We start from the raw sequence: 27,856 nt of genomic DNA on the forward strand, positions 1-27,856 counted from the left end.
TACTGTATCATCTAAGTTTCAATAATTCAATTGTATGTTATTGATTCTATTAAAAACAGGATATGCAGAAAATAGTTCAGTTCCTGTGCGGATGAATATTGCCTTTTGCTGACGCGAGGAGTCTGGCAACAGTTGCCGTAGGAATAAACGCCATAGCCACCGTAGCTCTGACGACTGTTACCCACCAACAATTAAGGTGAATTTTCTTTACATCTAATCATATGTAGTTAGAGCGCATCATTTGAAATTATGATACCCTTTAAGATGAAGAGAAATCTCCCCATTTTGTGTTTTTACACACCCCAGTTACTGTCGTTGTGTAAACAAGTTAAAATGGCGAATCATTAAAAAAAACATTGATTTGTTTTGTGTATTTCAACTTTTTAAACTTTAGTAATTTCACCTCAAAAGTTATATTTTACACAGTGTAGACTCATAATTGTATTTTTTGGCTAGATATGTTGTAACAAAGACATTTTGGTAATTATAACATTCGAAACGTCGATTGGTTCGTATGTAGGGCAAATGCCATGGTTGTTGGCCTGATACCAAGGACCAAAAAGAGGGTTGCTAAGTAACAGGATTGAATGCTTAAAAACGTGGTCGCAGGTATTAAAAGTGTGATAAATGTATGGAAATTGCTACTTTTATTACAAATGTTTATACTCTTTAGTATTCAGAATGAATATCTTTGAATATGGGTGTTTTCTGGCATTGTATTATTAGAGAACATGTCCAATCATGTATCATGTTTTAATTCATTGTATTTATTTTTTCATCTTGTTTTTAAAGATAAAAACATGTATTCAGAAATATGGAATTCAATTATATTAAATAAAGAATATGCATTTGAATATTGAGTGAATTTACATGTTTTTTTTGGGGGAAAAATCAGGACAGCAACATACATATTATTATAAATAGTATTAATACAAAAATAAATGTTAAACCTATGTTACATTATTAATGATAAATTTGAATTTCAGCATATGAAATATAAATCAAATTTGTTGTTCTAATCCTGTTGTGTATTTCTGTTTTATGACTTCTTTTAACTTCAGTATTGTATATTTATTTACAGAATGACTGTAATATTTTTTCTGTCTATGAAGGAATAACATCAAAAATGTGGTGCACACTGAATAACCTGTGTAGCAGGTTATTTAAAGTGTGCACCACATTTTTTATGTTATTTCAAATAGGCAGAACAAATATTACAGTCATTTCTTATAATTTAATTCTTTAATCCATTTTAAACCGGAGTAAATCATGAAAAAACGTTGATGACGTCACGGTCACATGACAAAATTATATCTATGGGCTGAAAACAAAACGACGTCAGCCAATCAGAAAACGCGTCACAAAAAATTAAATTATTGTAGCATATACACAAAATTACTACCATAATGTATTATATGTTCCCTAGTAGAATTTTTGAAACAAAAATATATATTGAATTTGGAGATTAAAAATAAATGCAACCTTTTACTTTTTTTAACCATTTCTTAAATTCAGATACATTGTTATAATGAAAATGATATTTTTAAAAATTAAAAAGAAATTTAAGCAGATCATATGTTATTTTCTAAATAAAATTTTTAGTACAAAGGAGTAGGTCTAGTATGACCCCTTTTTGGCCCCAAAATATTGCAGTTTTACAAAATTGTTAAAATGTGTAAACTTAAAGTTATTTATTGGACAGAAGAATGCTTCTGCTACATAAATATGGGCTGTTTTTGACAATCCAATGCACATATATCGGGTAGTAGCACCATTAAGTCATGCTAAATTACTGAAATATCCACAATTCTAGCATTTTAGTGAAATTTTAGACTGTTTCCGTGTAAAACGAAAGTGGCCGCATTTGTGTTCATCCTTAATATTGAAATGTAAGTTGTATTTGATGATAATACATAACATATATAAAGGTTGTGGATGAACACGGATGCGGCCACTTTCATTATTGACAAAAACCATCTGAAAAGTGACATTTTTCGGCATATTTGGTAGATTTTTCATATTTGAATTTGAATCGGATCATTTTTAATGACTAAATCAGTTAAAATCTTTCACATAAACTATTTGAATCAAATGAAATAGACACTTAAATGTTTAAAAAGTGGTCAAAATCTTTCATCAGATGAACCTGAAATTTGAGGCCAAAATCGGTCCTTACCGGACCTACTCCTTTATTGTAAAAAGATACAAAGGAGGCCATAAACAATGAGCAAATCCCAAACCCCATAGACATAGCAAGCTTTAAAAGGCTCAACATTGACAAGAGTAAAATGGTTCAAACAAGAAAACAGGGATTCATTTAAAGAATAATAAATAAAAAAAACATATATCAAGCATCATCAAACTACTGAATGACAGACGCCTAATTTCATTGTGGATCATTAAGCCTGGTGAGACATTTATTTCTGACAGATTTTGATGTCGATATAAATGTTGACATATAATATAAAAAAATCTACATTGATTAGTTTACTGTCAGTTGAAGATTGAGTTTGAGTCCAGCTTAATTTCAACAAATTGATATTCAATTAAAATATGTTATGAAATTGATGTTAATTACTGTGTTTCAATGTCAGGACTTCCAAAATATTTCAGCTCTTGCAGAAATTGAAGTCAACAGAGGCCAAAACTTTCTTGTGTCTTTATGAAGTGATGTATGAAGCCTACATGTACATGCAAATGTCCATCATTGTTTGATATTTGTAATTAATGTATAACACTTAAATGTATTTAATTATATTAACTGTTGTGGAATTATCTTTTTATTTACCATTGTATTCAAGAGAACTGGATATTAGGTACTTGATTAATAATGATTTATATCATGCATATATATCATGTATATATGTATATGGTACAATGTACATGTAATAAGTTATTCTTTTGTCAAAAAAATTGTTCAACAATTATAGAGAATTTTATTATCTATCTGGGAGTTTTGTAGAATATTTACACAAACTTTTGATCTGAGCTACAGGGCATGTTTGCACTTCTATTTTAATTTGACTTTTCTTTCCAAAAGAAGTTTTCCTCAAGGGTTTTGCAGTTATCCCAAGTCCTTGCAAGTTTTCATTTCATATGAAAATTACCAAAATACTTACTCATACCTGCCAATTTTCACGATTTAGGCGTGTATTACACGATTTTGACCCTTTGTCACGATTGCACGATCATGATCGTGAAAAACCCTCTAAAACACGATTTTGTGAAAATCTACACGAAAAATATGATGGTTCCCGATTTTGAACTGTGTCCAAGGAAGACATTCATGTTCAGCCAATCAAATTCTATGTTTCTTATGATCAAATTAATCAGCCAATCAAAAACGTTTTCTCTCAAGATAATTCTAACATCCTAGATTTTGAACTTGTGTTGAATTCCTCTGTTTTTAAAATCGTGAACATGGCAAATGGTTTTTCACCAGCAATGAGGTTCTTACACAGAATAAGAATAAAAGCATGGCTGATTGACAAACTTCAATGATGCAGTACTACCATACAGATAATAAATAGTAGTTTATTCACTAATTTATTGATATTACACTTGCTGTAACAAATGTTATTTATGTATTTAATTAAAATACCAAATCATTTAATGTACTATTCTTTATTTTTCACATGGACAAAACAAAAAACCCCACATGAGGAATCCCTTAAATGAGGGACTTCCCTTAGTCAAGGGGTCATTTTACTTCTGTGAAAAATAAACAGAAAAATGTAGATTTTTGTTTAACTTGCATGTAAAAATGGGAAATTCTGACATTATATTTAGAACTACTTTTCTAAATGTAGGGTCCAATTATTTTGAAAAATAAAGAAGATATACATGATATGTTAGGCCAAGAACATACCAAAATTCTTGGGCATGTGTTGACCATATTATACCAGATACACTTATATGCGGCCAAGCTTAGCGAAAGGTAGTGCGACGTAATCAGTCAAACAAACTTTATTAGATTAACTCGTAAAGGAACGATCGTTTTCATTGGCCAATTCAAACCTTCGCCCTCACACCTGCGAAAATAGAACACGCGTACTATAAGTTGAATGGACTGATCAGTATTCATGCAGCCGGTCAAGGTTGCTATAACCTCCATCGTAGTATTCACGTAGATTATTGTGTTCTTGATTATCCCACAGCAATTCTAACTTTTCAATGATACATGTACAAATGTATGTGCATGTAAAATTCATTGAATTTATAATTTTGAGCACTAGTAAAATTTCAAACTTTAAAATCTTAAGGTTTCACATCTATATTAAATTCAACTGTCTCCTCTCAGTTGTTTCTGGATTAAGAGATCTACCATTTTATTTTGATGGGAGGCTGGACGTTGATGAAACAGTTAGTTCTTTTTTCTAAGTTGGATTCTCTGTCCTGTCTTTTTATTTTTAGTCTATTTGGTCCTGCCGTTTCAGATTTTATTAGTTTGTCCGTTTTTTTTTTTTTTTTTTTTTTTTTACATAAATCGTAATTCGGCCTTTTTGCCAAGTTGCTCATCCTGCCTTTTTATATCTTTCGCAAGTTTTAGGTATTCGACTAAGAATAATGTGATTTTTTTTGTAATTCAGTTTACTTAATTTTGAGAAAAAATCCTGAAATTCTTAATAAATAAAGAACATGTAACCAACCATGCTTTGTTTAGAGAAAAATATACTTTATAAACTCCAGCGATATACTTAATGAATTTTATACTTAATTGTTTTGCTATTCTCGGTTGAAATTCAAACGTAGATTGTATATTTGTAAATATCTAAATAGTTACAGAGAAAAACAATCAGTTTTTAAAAGCGTGTTTATTCTTTAAATGTATTGATAAAAAGGTTGACCCCTTCTAGTACATGCATTCCGTCATACTTATTAATAATTTATTAATATTTCGTTTATCAGTTTATCTTACATGTATGATTTTGTATTTCATTTTAAATACGCATGCATACTTCACGTCACTTTGGCGGATAGTTTAACAATGTTATGCATATCACTTTCTTACGGTATTAAATTAAAGGAGAGGTTTTTAGCCAATTTAAATCGAAAACAGTACATTTATATTATTCCTTATAAACTACGATAAGTTAATTTTTTTTAGTTCCACACATACAAAAGAAAAATCTTCGGCGATGTAACATTTCAATCCTTTTTACACCAAAATGCCTTCACTTCATTTGAATTTCGTGGTGATCATGATTCTTACATTGCATACAACGTCTTCATTCACGTGCACAAATGATACGATTACTGATTTTTTTTTTTTTTTGGTTTCTATATTTCGGGGACAATTTGCTCCGTTTATGATACGTATATTCTTAAACCAAACGCTTAGCTCCTGTGTAACTTTCTGTATCTTCGTTTTATAGCATTAAAACACTAAAAGAGGAATATGCAACCCATCATAACTTTTTGTAATTATTATAATGGATCAGCATTATAAGATCCTTATCAAGTTATAAGTAACTATGACATTGAAAGAAATTAAAAGTGGTTACTTAATCATGTATAAAAGCGGCACATGTATTTTATTTTATCCTTATATGTTTCATAATGCGGTACATTATGTACACGATAATTATGTTGCTGCAGTATAATATTTCGACACAACAATTTAAAATACACAAAACATTTATTTAATTCTTTTGACCAAAGATTTGTTAACTATACATGGTCAAATCCTTGTTTTTACGTTCGTAGTAACATAGTACATTCCATAGTCAGTCACCTGTGTCAATTCATGTGCAAACTACAAATGGTGTTGTATTTGAATCTTTCGGCCAATGAAATGAGACGTTACAAGTTGTTTGTTTGTGATACGCCAGAATGTTATCAATGAACTATCAAACGCTAAAGTTGACTGCATTTCAGTGTATAGATCATAAGATGAATAATTCTTTGGGAAAAGTTTCTTCAAATAATATGAAAATGTGTTCATTTTTACTTAAAAAGTGGGTTTTAATGTCCTTACATTGAGGGGATACCCCTAGGTGTTGTTCCCAACCTGATAAAGGTCTTTCTTTGTGCATAATATTAAATTGGAAAAGTCAACAATTATTTAATATCCTTACTCATGAAATTAATTCCTGGTCTTGCAGCTACATGTTCATCTTTTCTACTGATATATAATAACTAGAATCATGCAAATAAACTTAAGAAAAAGGCATGTAAGCTCATCTTACAAATATGACACTTTTTCTAGACCACAAAACAGCACAATTATGCTCTGTTTGACCAGACCAAATAAGGGGTTCTTCATCTTAATGGGAAGGAGATATATATACATGTACATGTAACATATATAGAGATTTGTTGCTATTTCATTTAAAATAAAGTTGAAGCTGTAGTCATATTCTTACCATGATTCACATACAGTTTTCTTTATTTTGATAGGCATGAGACATGGCTACACAGACCTTTGTAACAGATCTGCAGGCCATGAATCCAACAGTAGTACAATTACAGGTAAAATAAAGACCTCCTTTAATACATAATGTTAACTTGTGTCACAATGTACCAAGGCAGTTAAAGTAACCTCTTCACTGTCATTACAATCGTCAAAAATACCATTGATAGAAAATTTCCATCAAAACTTTCTTTGCTTCTAGATTTTACATGTTTATGCATGGGAATGATATGTTTTTGGTCTGTAATGTAATAACGAAGGTGTAGTATGTAGAAAACTTGGGTCAAGTAGGATAAACGGTACTGTAGTTCCTTCGGAAGAACAGAGTAATAAATCGGTTTAACTTTAGAAGTAAATCGGTTTAGGTAGCACTCCACAGTTAGGTGTGTAGTTTCGCATTTTGGCCCCTGTGGATTTTTCAAATATGAGAGCTAGTGTGCAATAAAATTCATTTTTGGATAGCTGAGTATTAAAATAGCCTTTGTATTGGGTTTATATGAACATCAAGATTATGTAATGTATGTAATATAGGCTGTTTTCTGTTTGACAGTCCGTATTTGCATGTCCCTACCATACATTGGTCCGGCAATTATTGTAATGTTTTTTTCCAACTTTTTATCGCACGAACTTTGTGATTGGATTTTACGAAAAAATGAGGCGAAAGACCCCCATTTTTTATTTGATCATTAGGAAGATTTATGAAAACAGTTTCTAAAAAGGTATCACTCAAATGCATTGAAATTGTAGTTTGATCCAAATTTTGGGCGGATATGTGATATGTCCACCCCCCTTTTTTGCAATACTTTATGGTAAATAAATGCAGAATGTTGCCATGGATACACATAAAAGGAAGTAATTTTCACTCTTTTAACTTTTGAAAATCAAATCTATGGAATATACTGATTACATACATATGCACATGTACAACACAAACAGTAAGGTTAATGTATTAGAAATCCAGGAATAGGAGATGATAAAACATTTTGTGGCTCATTTTTAATTTTATTTTCTAACTGTGGAGTGCTACCTTATATGAACATAAATTTACAGGCTGACAGGTCGACACTATAAAGGTCGACAAGTTTAAAAGTTGACAGGTTGACAAGTGTTAAGGTCGACAGGTTGACAAGTGTTACGGTCGACAGGTTGCCAGTTTGATAAGTGTTAAGGTCGACAGGTTGACAAAGGTTAAGGTAGACAGGTTGAAGGGTTTAATTTTACAATTAAACAAGTAAATAAAAGTACAATATCCAATCAGTAAAATAAAATTAACTTCAGTTTTAAACCTTTTTTACAAGTATTGACTTATAAGTTTTAAATCTGTTCGCTGTCAATCTGTTTGTACATTTTACATTTCTCAATATGAAATTGTTAACCTGTCGACCTTTTGATCTGTCTACCAGACACTAATAATACTATTTTACACTTTATAAATGCTCTCAAGTTGTCAATCTGTCATTTTGTCAACCTGTCGACATGTCAACCAGAACTTACTTGTAATTATATTAAATTATCAACTTATCAATCTGTCAACCTGTCAACCACTTATTTCAACCATAACATTTTTAAAATTGTCAACCTGTCGACTTGTCAACCTGTCAACCACTTATTCCAACCATAACGTTTTTAAAATTGTCAACCTGTCGACTTGTCAACCTGTAAATCACTCATTTATTTCAGTTTAATGTAAAATTTAAACAGTTTTAACTTTATTACTCATGAATACATACGCGTATGAATTTATTGCAAAAGCTGGAACTATAGTACCGTATATCCTACTTGAGCTGAAAACTTTTCTTCTGTCAGTGTGTGTGATGCAGCCACTTACAAAAGTTTTTCTTTACTGGTTATATAATCAGTATATAGTTTCATTGGTATCAATGAAAGGGAATGATCAGTTCTGCCTCAGATTATATATAGTTATGTTTCCTCAATTAATTGCATGGAGTGGTGCAGGTTCACACACAGTATTGGTCTTGTTTACTGGGGATTGTACATGTAATTCAGTTTCTCTAATTCTTTCTGCACCCATTGTATAAAAAAAAATTTAATCAACGTGTGGTTCGTTTGATCTCAGTACTTCATTGGTTAAAATGCGATTATGACCTCAAATTCTCTTGCTTTCCTCTGAGTTTCCTATTGTGACGGCATGAAAAAAGGCGACCATGCCTAATGACGTCACATAGAAAGAACACATCTTTTTGTCGATCATTCGAAAAGAAGGAAGAAGTTAGCCTGCATAATGTTAGAAAATCATTAGAGAAACACCACCAAATCTCATGTAATACAGTTAAATTTTAAATATTTAAAACGCTCGTGCAAGCGCTCGCATTTTAAATTTGAAAATTTAACTGTCTCGAGTGGATAAATATCGTATTACACTCGATGCAGTGGTAGAATCTATATATTTATACCAGGTTTTCCCTAAAATAGCTAGTCAGATATTTTAAACCACTGCTAGAACCACATTTTGCAGAAAATCCATAGCAAGGAACTATATGAAAGTGAGGTTTCTTTCGATATTTTTGTTTATGATAATAGTATTCCAAGTAAAGAATCTAAACTTATCCTTCAGAATAGCAACCTGATGTGTTATCATATAAATTTAAACTTATTTGTGTCTAATGTTTGCTCTTGTACTTTCAATTTGTGTGTTGAAATTCTTTTTTACTTTCATTGGTATTAAAATTTTTCTTTTGCCTCAGTTTTCTCTGGGCACTCTATACCCCTTGTAGAAGATTGGAACAGTCCTCATTGGTTTTAGATGGTTTAGGTTTTTTAAACGAGAGACATTTATTTTGGTTGGAGGAATTAGATATTTTATTACCATTCAGAAAAATGACAAAGATAGCAACTTATCAGTCAGGGTCAAGTGTTACTTTGCCAGACTGGTTTTCACTATGTCAGGTCTTGGTCATTTCTAAAACAGTAAAAGTAAGATTTTAAGTCAAATTTTGTATAAAATTTACAAAAAAGCTCAAATGTTGACAAATCATGAATATACAATGTTAAAATGACTAGAGAGTATTGTGAGTTGTAATTCTCTATATGTATTGCAGAGTTCAAAACAGGCACAGCAAATTCAGAATTCAGATTCATCTCAGAAATCCCAGGGTACAACAATAATACAGTCTGCACAGGGTCATCCTCAACAGTTTGTTATTACAAGTAAGTTCATCCTAACTGGCAGAACAGATAAGTACAGTTAGTTCGTGATTTAGACTTTGGTTTGTTTATATTCATGAAAACAGATCTCAATAAAGACCATAAAATTTGGTATGCCAGTTAACCATAATAAAAGTCCTTTGTTTTAAGACATTTCAAAATTAGGGTAATAAGGATGCAATATACATGATAAATAAAAAAACAGGGTTCTCATTAAGTTGCATACTCCCATCTTTAAAGTCCTTTAGATTAGATATATGGTTGGTCTCATACCAATTAAATGTTTTAGAAAAAAACAGTTCTTTTGCGTCTTGAATCTAATTGATTTTGAAATGGATCTCTTTGTATATAAAGTAAATTTGAGAAACAATATCAGCACATATTGAATTGAAGACCCTCTAAATGCCAGAGAAGTGTTTTGATAAAAATATTTGTATACATTTTAGCATCAGCTGTCCAGGAAGCTTTAGAGAACCAGCATGGACATGAAAATGTTACATTACAACAAGGTGGACCAACTGTTTATTCCACCCAAGTTCAGTATGTAGATGATCCAAGTCTCTACTCAACCAACGGGCAAATGTACGAATACTATAGATGTGGCAGTGCAGTGTATTTTGTTGTGGCTTTCCATTTATTTTGCACAGTTGCTCATAGGCTTTTTGGTTTGCATGTTTTGAAAAAAAAAAAATCCATTAAAACTGTCAAACAGAATTAATATTGTCACTAAAGCAGCACAATTGTATTTAAAGATAAAACCAAGAAAATCTCACTTTTTTTTTTTATAAAACTACCAATATTTAAAACCTAGAAATGTGCATTTTAAAATTTACTTGACAGATGGGTCTTAACAAGAAGTAAAAATTAAAAGTGTAAGTTACAATAATTTGAAATTTGCACTTAGTAATAAAATATTAAATGTCAGCTAGGCCAGCAGTATTTTTAATATTTTAAGTATTTGGAAGTATTTCTGTAAATTTCTTATCTTAAGATAAAAAAAACAAAATTGGTTTCCGTTCTCTAACTTTAGTTTTCCTCAACCAAATGTTATGAAACTTACACACAAAACTTTATATTTCCACAGCAAATGAAAATTGACAAATTACATTTCCATATCAGTCTTGTACATTTCTGGTACCATTTAAACTCCCTGAAATCAATTTTAAAGGTAACTACTTGAATATCAGAAATGTAAAATTCCTGTTTTTATTTATTGCCAAGTGGCTAGATTTTTAAGAGCTATTGTTGAATAATTACTTATTTTATAGAAGTATTGCAGTCAAACCTGTATTATTCAGTCACTCCTGGGAAGTATTAAAAGTGACTGCTAAGAGAGGTGACCTTTTTAACAAGGTTCCTAAAAAAAATTGAATTCCTACTTGCCCTATTCCTGTATAATGGCAAAATGCTTCAGTGTCTTCAATCAATAGAGTTATCTTTCTTGCAAACAAACAAATAAATGATAGAATATTGTTGCTAATTGAATGAAAACTTAAGCAATCAATATGTTGATATTCAAGGAGAATAAGTTGGGTGAAATGATTTCAATGGAAACTAAAAGATGTAGAACATGAGGTATTCACAAGTTGCAAGAGTTAATTGCAAATAGATTACAATTCTCATTTTGGCTTCCATACTTGACACATCTATTTTCTGTCATAACTATATTGGCAGTTAAAACATTAAAATGATAATTTTTAAAAGTTGATATGATGCTTTTCTTCTGAATTAGATGAAAGCTGAAAAGAGATAAATAATTTTGAGAAAATGTTGAGGATGGTTTGAAAGTGACTGTTAAGACAGGTTTGACTATTCATTTTCTTGATCCTTCATACAAAATATGGGCCCTGAAATTTGTCAACAGAAGTAAACTTATTGCACAGTTCATGTTAATATAGGATTTTAAAGCTTTTATTTTTATTATTTTGTTTTTTCTGCAACAGAAGATTGATAATCATGCACTTTGTACTAAATATTTTTGACCTGATGTGTTTGTTTTCCTCACAATTAATCTGTTTTATCCTATACATTTTGTTGTACCTTGAAGCATATTTCAAAAATGTTGTATCTTATTTATTTTCATTTCACTACTTTCCTTATTTGGTTTGACTTTGAAGGTTACGTTAATAGTAGAAGTTTAAATATACTTATTTTGTATAAGTGTAGTAATGCATGTTTTGATGTACTTTTTAATCTGCAAATATTTATTCAGCTGTATAGGTTCATCAATAATGCTATAGGTACTTCAGGTGAAACTGATATATCTTATTATTTTGAGTAGTTGTCTTAGGTGCATGATTTCAGATGATTTTATCTTTACATACATGTTCAACATTTGTTTCATCTTTCAGTTAATGTTTGTTTAAATTCTCATCTAAGTTTATTATTTTGCATTGATCACATCAAGTCCTGATGATACGTACATTTGCCTGGTATGTTGGGAAATTACTAAGTATAGAAGAATTATTATGTATTATGTGATATTATATGAATACTTCAACTCTTTAATTTTGCCAAACTAGGACTGATTCACAAATTTTTCAAAATATTAGTTTAATGATTCACACATGATAAGTAAAAGTTACATGACACAATTCATATACCCTTTCCTTAAATTCTGTTGTACTTTATTGTACAGAATGCAATCACCAGAACCTCAGTGGTAATTATTGGAATGAATTTTAAACTAACAATTAAAGTCAGTTGTTTGAAGTTGTGTGCACTAACAAATTTAGTATGGGTATCAAAACCTTGTTTACAATTTGGGAGGGTTTGTTGCCAGTTCAAAACTTGCTTCATAAATGAGTTCACTTTCATCTGAATTTATGGAGTTTGTTCTGGTAACTAAACACATTCACATTTATTTCTGTGCTATATTCACATTTGTTTCATGCATTTCACATCCAATCATTTAGACATTAAAATGTTAGCAGGTGTAATGTAATAAACTTTACTAGAATGCCAGTTATATTAATTGGACTTCAAATAAAACAACATATTCGGTGTATGTTATTCAAAACCAATTTTGAATACCTGACCTCTACACTTGCTCACTTACAATTTGTATCTACACTGTGTTATCTTTCATGGTACTGTTTGATTTCACATAGCCCTTTGGAGAATAAATGACTTAGTTTTTTTGTTTGTTTTTTTTTTTTTCAGTTAACAAAAATAAATACCTTTTATGGTTAATGTTTCAGTCCTTGATAACTGTATCAATTACATGGAACTTAATGATTGTATGGGTCAATGTTTGGTACACAACTTTCAGAACAGATTTAGATGATAATTTGAAAATTCTCTAAAGCATCAAGCAGGGTCACTAGTAGACTTTTGAACATGTTTTATTATATGCTCTAAATGATATATTTTAGGCAGGGTACAACTTTCCAAACAGAATATGGACAAACAATGTACACACCTGTATCTGGTACTTACTACCAGACTGCTTCTGGTACACAGGTAAGATTATTTCACAAGGAAATTGTGAACTATAGCCATTGCAATGAGAAAATATTTTTGAAAATATTTTGTTGTATACTTTTATCTTTAGATTATTATGAAGAAAATTGCAGTATGATGGAGAGAAAAAAAACCTACTTTATAAAAAATTACATTATCAACATGCCAGTTTGCAACTAGATTTATTTTAATGCCCCACCTACGATAGGAGAGGGGCAGTATGTTTTCCGTTATGTGTCTCCTCCTGTTCTCGCCCAGCTGTCCCGTCTCAAAAGGTTTTGGTCAAGATAATATTTGAATCAACTTGAAACTTAGTACCCATGTTCCCTATGTTATGATCTATCTTATTTTAATATTAAATCAGAGGTTAGACCCCATTTTTACTGTCCACTGAACATAGAAAATGATACTGCAAGTTGGGCATCTGGTTCTATGGACACATTCTTGGTAAGAGATATCAAGTTGTTTTTATGTGGTAGAACATGGGCCAGGAATATCAATGATATATTCTACATTTCATACTTGACAACATTGATGAAGTTTTGTGACTTGACAGGGGACCAGTTTATTTCTTTGATATGCAGTATGTTTATTATTGTTTGGAGGTTAACTTTAGGTTACCTTTTCATCAGCATGTTTTAACTTGTATTTACCAAAATGATAACAAATACCAGTTTACTTGGATTTGCACTTCAGATGACTGAAGATGAGCCCTAGTTTACTGGAATATGCATACCTCTTTTAAATTTCCTGCTGAAAAACATTGCAAACACAAGTTATCTTTCTTTGTCTATTTCCCAGATGAAAGTGAAAAAAATGGCCCTTCATTTAATTTAATGCTGAAAAATAGATTTTTTGGGGTGAATTACAGCAATTTTCAGAAACTAATATGGATTCAATAGTATTTGTTAGTTTTCCTCTTTCCACTGCTCATCACATAACTTCTATGACTGTTTGTCATAAAGCCATCATACTATGAAGTTGATAAGATGTTTTTCATCATGGTTTTGATAGGGTATATTGTCAGTTTGATTTAAATCCTCATTCATACAGAGTAGAGGACATTTTCCTTTGGCATAGCAATCTTATATTTCATACTTACATTGTTATTAATTTATGTAGGTAGCTACAGGATTAACACAATTGGGTACTATGCAAGGACAAATATTACAACACCAGACAGGTACATACCTGATACAGGGAGGGACAATGGACGGAGAAGGTACTCCACTTACTACCACTACCAGGGCATCACCAGCCACAGTAAGTGCTACGGTAAAGGACTTCATAATAAAAGCATGTTCTGTTTAGATAGACTGTTGTTTTGCTTTTAATGTTTGTATGGTATGAGAGTAAAAGGATACCTTGTATATATGTACATTCAATGAATTTCCAAGTGGTCAACTTGCATGCTTTTATCATGATCCTTTATTGTAATATGTTAAGTAATTGGTACAATATGCTATGTTTTGTTAACAACCAAATGTCATGTGTTGCAATCAATAGAGTCATTTAATTCATTGCATGATTTTTGTCTAAGTGTTTATTTGAATACTAACTGATGTAAAAAAAAATATATTATGTTGCTGGAAGCTATCGGGGTGTACAGACTATAATTGCATTCACCATGTCTGGTTTTTTTTGTCTAACAATTACTTTTCTAAGCTACTTCTGTACAAGAAAAACCTCATAGTCTTCAGCTTAATAATGATAAGCTGTTAAATTTAAACACTTTTGTGGGGTCTTTCAGACACTTGTAATGTATACTGATTATTTTTCAATATTTTTAAAGAATTTACTAGTTTTCTTTACACAATTTTGCAGTTATATTCAGCTTGACAGTGACAAGTTGTAAAATGTGTGTTCTTTTTAGATCTAAAAGACACCTACTTCCTGTTGGCTGATATTTTGTATGAACTTAAAATTACAATATTCTTTAAAATGGTCTGAAAGAATTTATTTCATATTTAGCCAACAGCTTGGCAGTCATGACAGTGATTACCTTTAATGTTTAAGCACCTTTCTGATTTGTCAGATACCATCTTCCTTTTTCTGATACTTCAGAAATTATTGCATGCATTTGTTATTGCGATTTTTGAAGGCTGAACAAAAATGTGAGATTAATTATTATGATTTTAGGAAAGAGTTCATGCATATATATGTGTCCCATATCAGAATGTGAATTCTTAGTATTGAAATATTCACCCAGTCACATTATTCTCATTCAGTAAAAGTGTAAATGGAAGATACTTCATAGTTTTAAATGTTTGAAAATTCTATTTATTTTATGAGGGACCATTGAATTGGTTAAACAAAAGTTGTCTTAATCTTTGCTATTACACACAATTTACAATGGCATAAGGGTTTACTCGTTTAATAGAGACAGAATAAGTAAAGTGAATATGACTGAAAAAGGGTTTGAGCAGTTCATGCTATGTAAATGATTTATAAATTCATAAAATAAAATTGCATAGAGTGGGGAACAGCCCACAGCCAAACAGTGTTTGTGTATGAACTTGAACATGAAATCACTTTGATAAAATCTTATTAAACTTACATTTGTTGTTTTCTGTGACTAAATGAAGGTCAATTTTGATTTTCACGATTAACTTGATTAACTTTTATCATTGTTGAGTGTAGGTAGTGAAAAGTGATATTAGATTGGGAATGGCCTTTCAATTTATGGACTATTCAAAAAATAAATCCTGATTGTGACTGTGTTTGGTGTCCAGATTTGCAAATATCATTTTCGTGCAGAAAAAACAGTTTGCTGTCAATCTTAGAGACTCTTGTTAACTGCATGATGATGTTTAAGAAAATGAATCGATTCACAATGTGTTATAATCTAAGAGCTAATATAAGTAGAAATATAATGCACAGAATCTTTTATCGCTCTTGCTAAAAAAAATCCTTGCACTTATTTAATATCAAACAAATTATAAGACCATTGCTATTTACTGTAATAGAATTCATTTCTTTCATTTTACTTAGAATTATTTGTGTTGTTTGCTTCTGTCTTTTGACACTATGAGGTTAAAGGAATAGGAATTATATGGTTTGGCCTTATGCATACTTCGTTAATAAATATTTCCAATGACATAAGTTGTTTTATGAATATAACAATTTTCTATACTACAGGTTCAGTGGTTGATAGACAATTATGAGACAGCAGAGGGTGTAAGTCTGCCCCGGAGTACATTATATAATCATTACCTTCGTCATTGTCAAGAGCAGAATTTAGACCCAATGAATCCAGCTTCCTTTGGTAAACTGATAAGATCTGTATTTCTTGGTCTGAGAACAAGACGTTTAGGAACAAGGTAAAACTCAACAGAAATAACAATTTACATGTCTGCAATAAAATTGATTAAAACTAGTAAGTAAACTTCAGGACAAAATAGAGATAAATGTTTTGGATTTTAAATATGAGAAATGAATCATTAAATCTTCAGTCTTGCATATAACAGTAATTTTTTGTCTTTCAGAGGAAATTCCAAGTATCATTACTATGGTATTAGAATAAAGGCCAGTTCACCTCTAAATCAATTTACAGATGACCAAACAATGGCAATGAGACAACAACCCATGTATCAGGGTAAAAAGTAAGTAAATATTCAGTGCAGGATAGAACGTCTGTCCATTCATTCATCTTGTGTACATAACCATCCTATTTTAAAGAGTTATAGCCCTTAGAAATCTTCATTATATGGCAAAAAAAAACTCAACAAAGATACCTGGCTTATAATTAGTTCACCAGTTGAGCATTCAGTCTATGTAAGTCTTTTTGTAAGACTCTGTCTATAATTATTCTTTTAAAATAAGAATTACTCTGACAAACCAAAACAATTTCAGAAGTCATCTAAGAATTAAATTTATTTCTGTGGATTAGAGGAGTTTCTTCCTGTTATGTTGATATAACAATCTAATCCATTTTAAAGAGCTTTATCTTTATGTCAGATTTTACTTAAGAAGTTATTTTATTATTTTAATACTACATTTATAGATTCCGTCCACCCAACAAATCAGATGAAGACAGTTATGACAGTGCCCAACATGGACCAGTAGATGCTGCAACAGCTCAACAGCAACAACACCAACAGTTTCTTGGAGATGCTTCTGGAGCCTTACCTAACTTTGGAACAATAGACACAACAAAAATACCCTTACCAGATGGTGTTACCCTGGACCATATCAAAGCCTTTGAAAAAATGCATAAAGAACATGCTGAGGTAAACATGCTATGCATTTGAATTGTATATTTATTAAAGTTTAAAACTAAGAAGGATTTTATTGAAATGGGAAAAATTTGTAATTTAACTTTCTATATTGATTAAACAACTTTAATGGCTTATAAATATGAATGTAGCTCACAACGTGCTGTACTGTTATTATGTTCAGACAATGATTCAACATCATTATAATTATACTACAAAATTGGATTTCTACAAACGTGTATATGTAGGGCCATTTTTGATTCCATATACAGTCACTGTAGGAATTTTTTGGAAGAAAATAAAGAAGTAATCATGATTTGTCTTTTTTTTAGGCAATAGTGGATGTAGTGGTCAATTTACAGTTTTCATTGATTGAAGCTTTATGGCAAGGATTTTGGAGAAATACACCTCCTGATCAGATGATGTAAGTATTATAGATATATTGCAGTTTATTGGACTCAGTTAGCCCACTTTTTATATGACCGCAAAAAATTTTGTGGTCGTATATTGGTATGTCATTGTCGTCGTCCGAAGACGGATGGTTTCCAGATGATAACTTTAGTATGAGTAAACAGAAATCAATAGAATTTTAACATAATGTTCATAACCACAAAAGGAAGCTTGGGATTGATTTTGGGGGGGTTATGGTTCCTAAGGTTTAGGAATTAGGGGCCCAAAAGTAACATTTATCTAGTGTCAGAACAATTAGTTGTGTATAAGTATTTCAGTGTTCTGAAATTGTACCACAATTTTTAATACCATAAGTAGAAGGTTGAGATATATTTTAAGGGTTATGGGGCAAACAGTCTAGGAATAAAGGGCCAAAAACAAGCATTTTTGTAGTTTCAAGTCAATAAATTGGAGTTATCTTTCTTTGTCCAATGTTGTTGAATCATCTAAAACCAATGCGATATATAATCTTCTTTGAAAATTGAAGTTCTTTTTTTTTGTCCAGAATAGAAGTTGAATCAACTTAAATCAATGCTATATACTATATACAATGCTATATACTATATACAATGCAATATCCACTTTACTACCAACTGATAAATTAAAGCAATCTTTACCATTCAGTGATTACAAGCACTTTGCTTACCTTTCTAGGGTTATGCACTTTTACAAGTGGAAAAATTGAAGAATTTTTTAGTTTCTGTTCTCTTAAGTTTGTTTCAACTAAATTTAATGAAATGTGTATATAATTCTAATTACCTCTAGACTCAGTTTAAGGTCAATTATTGGCAGCCTCACTTTTACAGTTCTTGAGTTATGTCCCTTTATAACCTTAATTGCTAGTGGGGGCATCATCTGTGTCCTTTTGGACACATTCCTTATTTATTTTTTTAGAAGTTACTATTAATTAATATTAATTTTAACTATGACTGTATTACATTTTATATTTTAATATTTTATGATGTATTTAAATGAGTAGTTATTGTTGCAAACTCCATTAGAAATTTGAATTGAGATCATTTTTGGAATAAGGGAAAGGGGGGAGTGAAAAAAAAATTGGGGTGGGGTTCAATTTTTTATTCTCATTTCAGATTTCAGAATTTAAAAAGAAAATTTCTTCAAATATTTTTTCTTTGAGAGGATTAATATTCAGCAGTATAGTAAATTGCTCAAAAGCAAAAACAATTTTTAAGTTCATTAGACCACATTCATTCTGTGTCAGAAACTTATGCTGTGTCAACTATTTAATCACAATCCAAATTCAGTGCTGTATCAAGCTTGAATGTGTCCATACTTGCCCCAACCATTCAGGGTTCGACCTCTGTGGTCGTATAAAGCTGTGCCCTGCGGAGTATCTGGTTGTCTTTTAACCTGTATATGTATAAAATGTAAACCACTAGTCTTGCAAGAGTAACAAGCATACAGCTTTGTCGATTGACTTCTTTTAGCAATATAAGGCAGATGTTGATTTTTTGCACTTTTGTTCAAATGTTTTATATGGGCATGTTTAACATTTAATATTGGTTTAAATATTTTTATGAGTTATTTAATACATGTTTTATAAAAGAATGTTTCTTAATTTCAGAGCAGATAATGATTATGAAAAGAGATTGCCAAGGGAAAAATTATATGCTGTTAGTACATATGAACCACTTCAAGAATATGTTAGAAAGGCAGATTATGCTTTTTATCAAGCCTTAGTAGAAGTTCTTATACCTGATGTGCTGAGGCCAATACCAAGTAAGTTCAAGATATTTTCCTTAAATTTCTCTGTAGAATGTATTTTGTTTTTGAGAAAATATAGTTGTTACTCCTTATTTAAGTGGATAAAAAAAAACTTGTTAGTTAAATTAAAAAAAATTAAATGACCATGAAGTCAGCTGGAAGGAGCTAATTGTGAACTTATATCCAAAAAAAAAAAAAAAAATAGTGTACAGCTCATGTTTTGATGTTCTTGGAAAAAGTTACTTGAAATTGTTATAAACATGAATTTTCTTGAATGAGGGTACTAGTAATAAGTAATGACTAGTGTTCTGTTTTGTAATAAAAAAGAAAGGAAGCTGCTTATGAATAATACAATAACAATTTTGAATATGAAATATAAATGTTTGATTTTTGCAGGTTCTCTTACTCAAGCCATCAGAAATTTTGCAAAAAGTTTAGAAAATTGGTTGAAGGGTGCAATGACTGGTGTTCCTGATAAAATGTACAAAGCAAAGGTATTGATTATTATTTTGGAATTGTTCACACTGTTATCAAGAGTATATTATCTTACAGTTAGTTATACAATCTCTTTTAATCAGTTCTTGAATATTTCAATTTTTATACGCCCGGGACGGGACGTATTATGGTATACCGTTGTCCGTCCGTCCGTCGTCCACACTTCGGACAATAACTCAAAAACACCTACACCAATTTCCATGAAACTTAAGTGAATTGTTTATATCTATTGACGTAAGCTCCCTTTCGTTTTTTTTTTAATTTCAGATTTTAAGTTTTGGATTTATGGGGCTTTATTCATAAAAAAGGGGGGATTTTCAACACTTCGGACAATAACTCAAAATGGCTTTCACCAATGTCCATGAAACTTTGGTGAATTGTTTATATCTATTAATGTAAGCTACCTTTCGGTTTTTTTTAATTTCAGATTTTAAGTTTTGGATTTATGGGGCTTTATTCATAAAAAAAGGGGGATTTTCAACACTTCGGACAATAACTCAAAAAGGCTTTCACTAATGTCCATGAAACTTTGGTGAATTGTTTATATCTATTGATGTAAGCTCCCTTTCGTTTTTTTTTTAATTTCAGATTTTAAGTTTAGGATTTATGGGGCTTTATTCATAAAAAAAGGGGGATTTTTAACACTTCGGACAATAACTCAAAAAGGCTTTCACTAATGTCCATGAAACTTTGGTGAATTGTTTATATCTATTGATGTAAGCTCCCTTTCAATTTTTATAAATTTCAGATTTTAAGTTTTGGATTTATGGGGCTTTATTCATAAAATAAGGGTGATTTTTAACACTTCGGACAATAACTCAAAAAGGCTTTCACCAATGTCCATGAAACTTTGGTGAATTGTTTATATCTATTGATGTAAGCTCCCTTTCAATTTTTATAAATTTTAGATTTTAAGCTTTGGATTTATGGGGCTTTATTCATAAAAAAAGGGTGATTTTTAACACTTCGGACAATAACTCAAAAAGGCTTTCACCAATGTCCATGAAACTTTGGTGAATTGTTTATATCTATTGATGTAAGCTCCCTTTCAATTTTTATAAATTTCAGATTTTACATTTCCGTGTTATGAATTTTTATGCTTAAAAAAGGGGGGATTTTTCCAATTTTGGGACAATAACACTTTCACAAAATTTTATGTATGGATGAAAAATTAAAGACAACAAACTTAGTTAAATTTGAGGTAGCCTTAATAGTGCCAATTTTTTTGTGCATTTTTATTTATTATTTGGGGGGGGGGTATTTGACAGGGCTCACACTATTTCTAGTTGATCATATAAATTCATTTAAAGCATAAAAGACAAGTTAAAAGAGCAACGGGCGTATCATGCGCTAAAGCGCAGCCCTTTATTTATTTAACATTCATTTAAATTAAATGCTATTTGAAAATGAAATGTAGAAGAAAGATCTCCATATGAAGTTTCTCCTTTAAAGAAAAATCTGGATAACTATAAAGCAAAATCATAATGTTGTTAAAAGATGAAACATTTGTTTTCCAGGCAGGAGCAGTTAGTGCTTTTGCTCAAACATTAAGGAGATACACATCATTAAATCATCTGGCACAGGCAGCTAGGGCAGTTTTACAGAACACATCACAGATAAACCAAATGTTGACTGACCTCAATAGAGTGGACTTTGCTAATGTTCAAGTAAGTACTTTTACAGATTGGTATGCCAGATAAATCAACAGTATAATAGAAAGGCACAACAAAAGGGCGAATAATGCACATATTTCCTGTTCACTGTTGTTTATTCAAGGGAGTTGATATAATTTCAGGGGAGATTATTGATTGTACTAGTAAATGAATAGTCATGTCCCATTGTTACTAGTTATGTTTATGATGTCTTATCAGAATCTTACCTCACAACTTTAAATCTTAAGAATAAAAAATTACATAACTTATCCACATTATCGTTGCTGTTAGATAAAAGAAAAACAAAAAACCCAGCTTTTTATTGCAAAAAGGTACCAGAATAAGAAATTCTTATCAAGTGTTAGAAAATGTGAAACAAAATTGGGCCATTCCAGTAAATGTCTGTTAAAGGGGGATGGATGATCATACACTCACTAGTCATATATTATGTACTAAATGAATATTAACCAGGGATGGAAGGTGTCTTCTGTTCTGACAGGTTAAGTTTCAGCAAAATGTTGATGGGTACAATCCTTGCAGTTAAAAATTCTGATAGGTCATGTTTTCCCATGAAAGCCTATCCACCCAATATGAACAGAAATTCTACATCTAATAGGACTTAAATTTAAGATCTGATAGGTAGGTTTTCATGAGGTTTTTTTCTGATACGTATAAAAAAATCTTCCCATCCATCCCCACCTGTCAGAAATTAACTTTAATGGCCCATTACAAACTCCAACTTTATTGAAAACCAATTTTATCACAGCTATCTATCTTCCCGTACAAATCATACTTCTATGAAAAGACAATTTAGTAAGTCATTTGAAATATTTCCTTTAATGTATAACCTGATCTTCTTGTGTGAAAACCTGATTATAAATATTTATTATTGTTCTATCATTACAGGAACAAGCATCATGGGTATGCCAATGTGAAGATACAGTTGTTCAACAGTTGCAAGAAGATTTCAAACAGACATTAGAAAGACAAAATTCTTTAGAACAATGGGCTGTATGGTTAGAAAGTGTTGTAAACAAAGTGCTCAAACCACATGAAAACACAGATAACTTTCCTAAAGCTGCCCGACAGTTTTTGTTAAAATGGTCCTTTTATAGGTGAGATATTATTTCTAGAACTAACTTTAAATAATTGTTGAAAAAGAAATCCACTGTTTTAATATTTCTGTCAAATTTGGTTTATTTCATGAGGCAGTTCAAATGTATGAAAGCATTGTGACAAAAATCCAATATTATCTGTAAAATTTTGTATTTAAATTGCAGTTGGAAAGCAACAAACAAAATCAAAGTATCTCTTCTTCACACAGTTATGTCTTTATAATTAGCCTATTTTTATTCTCCCATTGGATTGGGCAAGAGGGATGTACTCTTTACTGCAACAAAAGTCTTAGTTTGCCAGGTATTACTATAACTCAGCAGTATAAACTATTTGTTCTCCGTATGATCTCATTTGAAAAGTTGGATATCTTACCTATAAAATAATTTGTTCTTGTGTTAACCATATTTGAAAAAAGGAAACAGACAGAAAATTCTTCATACAGCAATGAAAGAATCTTGATTTAATCTACATTATGTTATTTTTATACTTTTGTGTGTTTATTTGAACAGCTCAATGGTGATCAGAGACCTGACCTTACGTAGTGCAGCAAGTTTTGGATCCTTTCACCTGATTAGATTACTGTATGATGAGTACATGTTTTATTTGGTGGAACATAAAGTAGCAGCAGCCACAGGAGAAACACCTATAGCTGTTATGGGAGAGGTCAGACAGGTTTGTTATAATAATCATCTGTAAAACAGATGTCCATTTGTTTCATGTTTATCAAATCATGAAAGCAATAGATCTGTAAGCAAGACAACATGAGCATAAATAACATTTCAGATAGATAAAGTCTCTAGATTATGTTAAGTCTTGATGATTAAAAAACTTTTGTCATCAAGAAAACAAAAATGAAATGAAAGTTATTTAGTCATGTAGCTATAATTGAGAATAAAATGTTTTAGAATTCAAGGTTGTGTTTGTCATAGTTTTGAGAAATAGGTAGATTTTACTATATTATAAACATGATGTATTTGATAAAATGTATGTATTTATATTCAAGTTAATTTACTGTGGATTCAGTTATTTTTGTTGGTACAAATATTTCGTAGATTTGTAAAACTTACTTATTGGAAACCTGATTTCGTGATTTCACTTTTATCTGCACACAAGCAACAGAACATTTGTAATTTGTTTATCATTTAAATGCATAATTGACCTGTTCCCATGAAACCCATGAAAATTAGTATCCAAAGAAAAAGATGAATCTAAAGTAAATTTGAAGTGCTTGAATAAACTATAGGATGATCTTTTTGATAAAATGTATGTATTTATATTTCAGTTCATTGACCTTAGTAGTGCTGTTATGTTAGGAACATTAGAATCTGATTCTGTGCCTTCACCTGTTATAAACAAAGCTCCAGCCAGTAAACCAGCAGTTACCAGAGATCATACTGGTCAGGAACATACAACTACACTTATGGTTCTGACTTCAAATTCAGGTTCACACAATGTCAATGGAAATGTGATATCTACAGCCTCTAATCCGACAACAGTGACAGTCAGAGCAGCTACCGCCCAAAATTCTGTCCCAGGGGCAAAAACTATTGTTGTTATGCCAGTTTCCAATGCAGTTGGATCTGGTGATGCAAGTGCCAAAAGACTGAAAGTTGAATAAGCTAGTCGTATCAAGGACAAGGATCTTTGATCATATCTCATGTGTATATATTTTTTCATATGCATAAACAATGTTGCTAGTGTTATAAGATTTGTGATATTCAGACATTTTAGTAGTGTTTTCTTAGCATTAAGATTGTTGTGTTACTATTTTATCTTTTTTTAAACAATGAAAATCAATGGTTTTTACAATGAAATTTATTCTTGTATAATTGAAATAATTTAGCTAGCTTGATTTCCTTTTATTTTTATTGTTTGTTAGATAAATAGTTACTTCCCCTTCACATTCCAGAAAATATACCAATTCAAAATGAAATCTCCAAAGTTTTCCCATTTTCCCAGGTCATATAGGTTTTAAATATCCAGTTTTCTGCATGTAGCATAGTTTCCTTATTTTATTCTTATTTGCTGTGGAATCTTTTTTCTATTCCTGTTTAGACCAAGAAGATGATATAGGCAATGAACGAGAACAAACAATAAACACAGATTGTCTTTAATCATTGTCTTTTACTGACCACTAAAAGAATTATTACATAAATATAGTTAAGACAATAAAAAAATCATTAATTTTCAGATGATCCTCAACTTTTTAATCTTGCCATCTTCATTTAGAATGATGGTGTACATACTGCATGTCAGACAAGTTGTCTGGGTTAAAACATTTATATTTTTTCACTGCCTGATTTCATTTGGCCATTACTTGCTTTCATTTCATTTTGTCATTCAAGGTGCTGTTTTTAACAAATATCATTTTATACGTATTTTTGGCATTTACTTACAAGAAGAAAACATGTTTGGCATGCTAAGACATGAGCATAAAATTTGTATACCAGCAACTGTAAAAAATGCATCAGTTAAGTATTTGAACAGAGATTTAAGATTGTTCACCTTAGAAACAAGCTAAAGACTTGTGTAACATTGATACAAGTCTGAGTTAAGTAAACATAAGACTTGTATACTTTAATAAGTTTTTGTTACAACATTTTCTAACAGTACTTAAAAAAAATTCTATGATTAATTGATCAGTGTTTCTGTACCATAGTCTAATCAAATGGCAGTTGTTGATCATTCAAGAATAAGTATCAAGTCGTGATACAATTTTTGATACATCAAAACCAAACAACTGTTTATTCTCAACAGTGTTTTTAGTTTATATTTGTGAAACCTTAAACATGCTGTATAGAGCAAAGTGAGAATATTGCAGGTAACTGTTCAAAAGTATGCTACTACCATCTTATTCTTAAAATAAATAACAGTATTATCATATATTATTAATATTATCTTTTTAAAAACATTTTTGACATTTTACCAGTTTTCTGCATATTCTTATTTTCAGAATAAAATGTGACTTTTTATATATTTTTTTAAATATCAATTGTTCAAATGAATGTTCTTATTTTCTGTGTATGTTTGCCTTAGATAACATTATTTATATCATTATTAATGTACAATACAATTGTAAATAGTAGCCAAGCAGACATTTGCTATTATTTATTGTGTAATTTATTATTTTTTTTGGCACATTGTGTTCATAAGGTGGCCATAAAAAAGACTGCTGTCACATTTTGCAAACAACAGATGAAAAATTTTATTTTGGATAATTAAACATAGAAAAATGTCATTCAGAATAAAGGTTACTGATAAAAGAATTTAATTGTCTTCATTTCTTAATTTAAAACTTTGGCCATTGTGGCAATTGTTATAGATAACAAATAAGTCATAAATAATAACATTACAGAAACCAGATACTTGATACCACAAAGCACAGATCAAGCTCAAATTTTGGTGGCATAACTTTAACCGCTTTAGAGTTGCACCTTTACAAATTGAAAAATTGCTTCTTTCTTTTCTGTTCCTCAACTTAAGTTTGCCTCAACAAAATGTTGAGAAAACTTGTACACAATGCTTATTACCACAAAACTCAAGAATTTGGGAATCGTTACTTTTATCAATCTTGTGTGGTGTCTCTTTTTAACGTTATATGAAGGACACATCATCTGTGTCTCATGGACACATTCTCCATGTATATTCTTTGAAACTACATCTCTGTCAGACCACAGCATCTATGCTTCTGATACAATAATCAATTAATTAAATTTATTTGGTTTGGAATGATTGCATAGTAAAAATGTCTGGTAGAGTTCATCTTATGGTGACCTCATTTTAAATGTTCATTGATCAATATTATGTTTTAATGATGAGGTTTTTATACGACCGCAAAATTTGAAAATTTTTTCGTCGTATATTGCTATCACGTTGGCGTCGTCGTCGTCTTCCGAATACTTTTAGTTTTCGCACTCTAACTTTAGTAAAAGAGAATAGAAATCAATGAAATTTTAACACAAGGTTTATGACCACAAAAGGAAGGTTGGGATTGATTTTGGGAGTTTTGGTCCCAACATTTTAGGAATTAGGGGCCAAAAAGGGCCTAAATAAGCATTTTCTTGGTTTTCGCACTATAACTTTAGTTTAAGTGAATAGAAATCTATGAAATTTTGACACAAGGTTTATGACCACAAAAGGAAGGTTGGGATTGATTTTGGGAGTTTTGGTTCCAACAGTTTAGGAATTAAGGGCCAAAAAAGGGCCCAAATAAGCATTATTCTTGGTTTTCGCACAATAACTTTAGTATAAGTAAATAGAAATCAATGAAATTTAAACACAAGGTTTATGACCACAAAAGGATGGTTGGGATTGATTTTTGGAGTTGAGGTAACAAGAGTTTATGAATTAGGGGCCAAAAAGGGGCCCAAATAAGCATTATTTTTGGTTTTTGCACCATAACTTTAGTATAAGTAATTAGAAATCTATGAAATTTAAACACAAGGTTTATGACAATAAAAGGAAGGTTGGGTTTGATTTTGGGAGTTTTGGTCCCAACAGTTTAGGAATAAGGGGCCCAAAATTGAACTTTGTGTGATTTCATCAAAAATTGAATAATTGGGGTTCTTTGATATGCCGAATCTAACTATGTATGTTGATTCTTAATTTTTGGTCCCGTTTTCAAATTGGTCTACATTAAGGTCCAAAGGGTCCAAAATTAAACTTAGTTTGATTTTAACAAAAATTGAATCCTTGGGGTTCTTTGATATGCTGAATTTAAAAATGAACTTAGATTTTTAATTATTGGCCTAGTTTTCAAGTTGGTCCTAATGGGGGTCCAAATTTAAACTTTGTTTGATTTCATCAAAAATTGAATAAATGGGTTCTTCGATATGCCAAATCTAACTGTGTATGTAGATTCTTAATTTTTGGTCCAGTTTTCAAATTGGTCTACATTAAGGTCCAAAGGGTCCAAAATTAAACTAAGTTTGATTTAAAAAAAAAAATTAAATTCTTGGGCTTATTTGATATAATTTATCTAAACATGTACTTTGCTTTTTGATTATGGGCCCAGTTTTCAAGTTGGTCCAAATCAGGATTCCATATCAAGTATTGTGCAATAGCAAGAAATTTTCAATTGCACAGTATTGCACAATAGCAAGAAATATCTAATTGCACAATATTGTGCAATAGCAATTAATTTTCAATTGGAGTTATCTTTCTTT

General features: G+C 30.8%; 2 protein-coding genes across 9 annotated transcripts in view; both read left to right on the forward strand.

Annotated features, from left to right (window-relative positions):
- Positions 1–27,856, forward strand: part of LOC143054309 (eukaryotic translation elongation factor 1 epsilon-1-like) — a 228,125-nt gene that overhangs the window by 32,923 nt on the left and 167,346 nt on the right. The gene's annotated exons all lie outside the window — the stretch shown is intronic.
- On the forward strand, positions 51–25,957 carry LOC143054205 (DNA-binding protein RFX2-like). Of its 8 annotated transcripts, none has more exons than XM_076227134.1 (17): positions 51–196; positions 6,400–6,471; positions 9,472–9,580; positions 10,024–10,159; positions 12,216–12,239; positions 12,952–13,039; positions 14,162–14,314; positions 16,178–16,359; positions 16,525–16,641; positions 17,043–17,268; positions 17,586–17,677; positions 19,289–19,443; positions 19,825–19,922; positions 21,441–21,590; positions 22,482–22,690; positions 23,201–23,363; positions 23,974–25,957. In XM_076227134.1, exons 2-17 carry the CDS (start codon positions 6,409–6,411, stop codon positions 24,307–24,309), a joined length of 2,301 nt encoding a protein of 766 aa, XP_076083249.1. In that variant the 5' UTR covers positions 51–196; positions 6,400–6,408; the 3' UTR covers positions 24,310–25,957. The 8 variants fall into 8 exon arrangements, with proteins under 8 accessions (XP_076083249.1, XP_076083257.1, XP_076083284.1 ...); XM_076227142.1 differs by having other exon boundaries at positions 23,201–23,354; XM_076227169.1 differs by having other exon boundaries at positions 10,024–10,117.

This window comes from Mytilus galloprovincialis, chromosome 1 (assembly GCF_965363235.1).
Source record: "Mytilus galloprovincialis chromosome 1, xbMytGall1.hap1.1, whole genome shotgun sequence".
In the NCBI taxonomy this organism is placed as follows: Eukaryota; Metazoa; Mollusca; class Bivalvia; order Mytilida; family Mytilidae; genus Mytilus; species Mytilus galloprovincialis.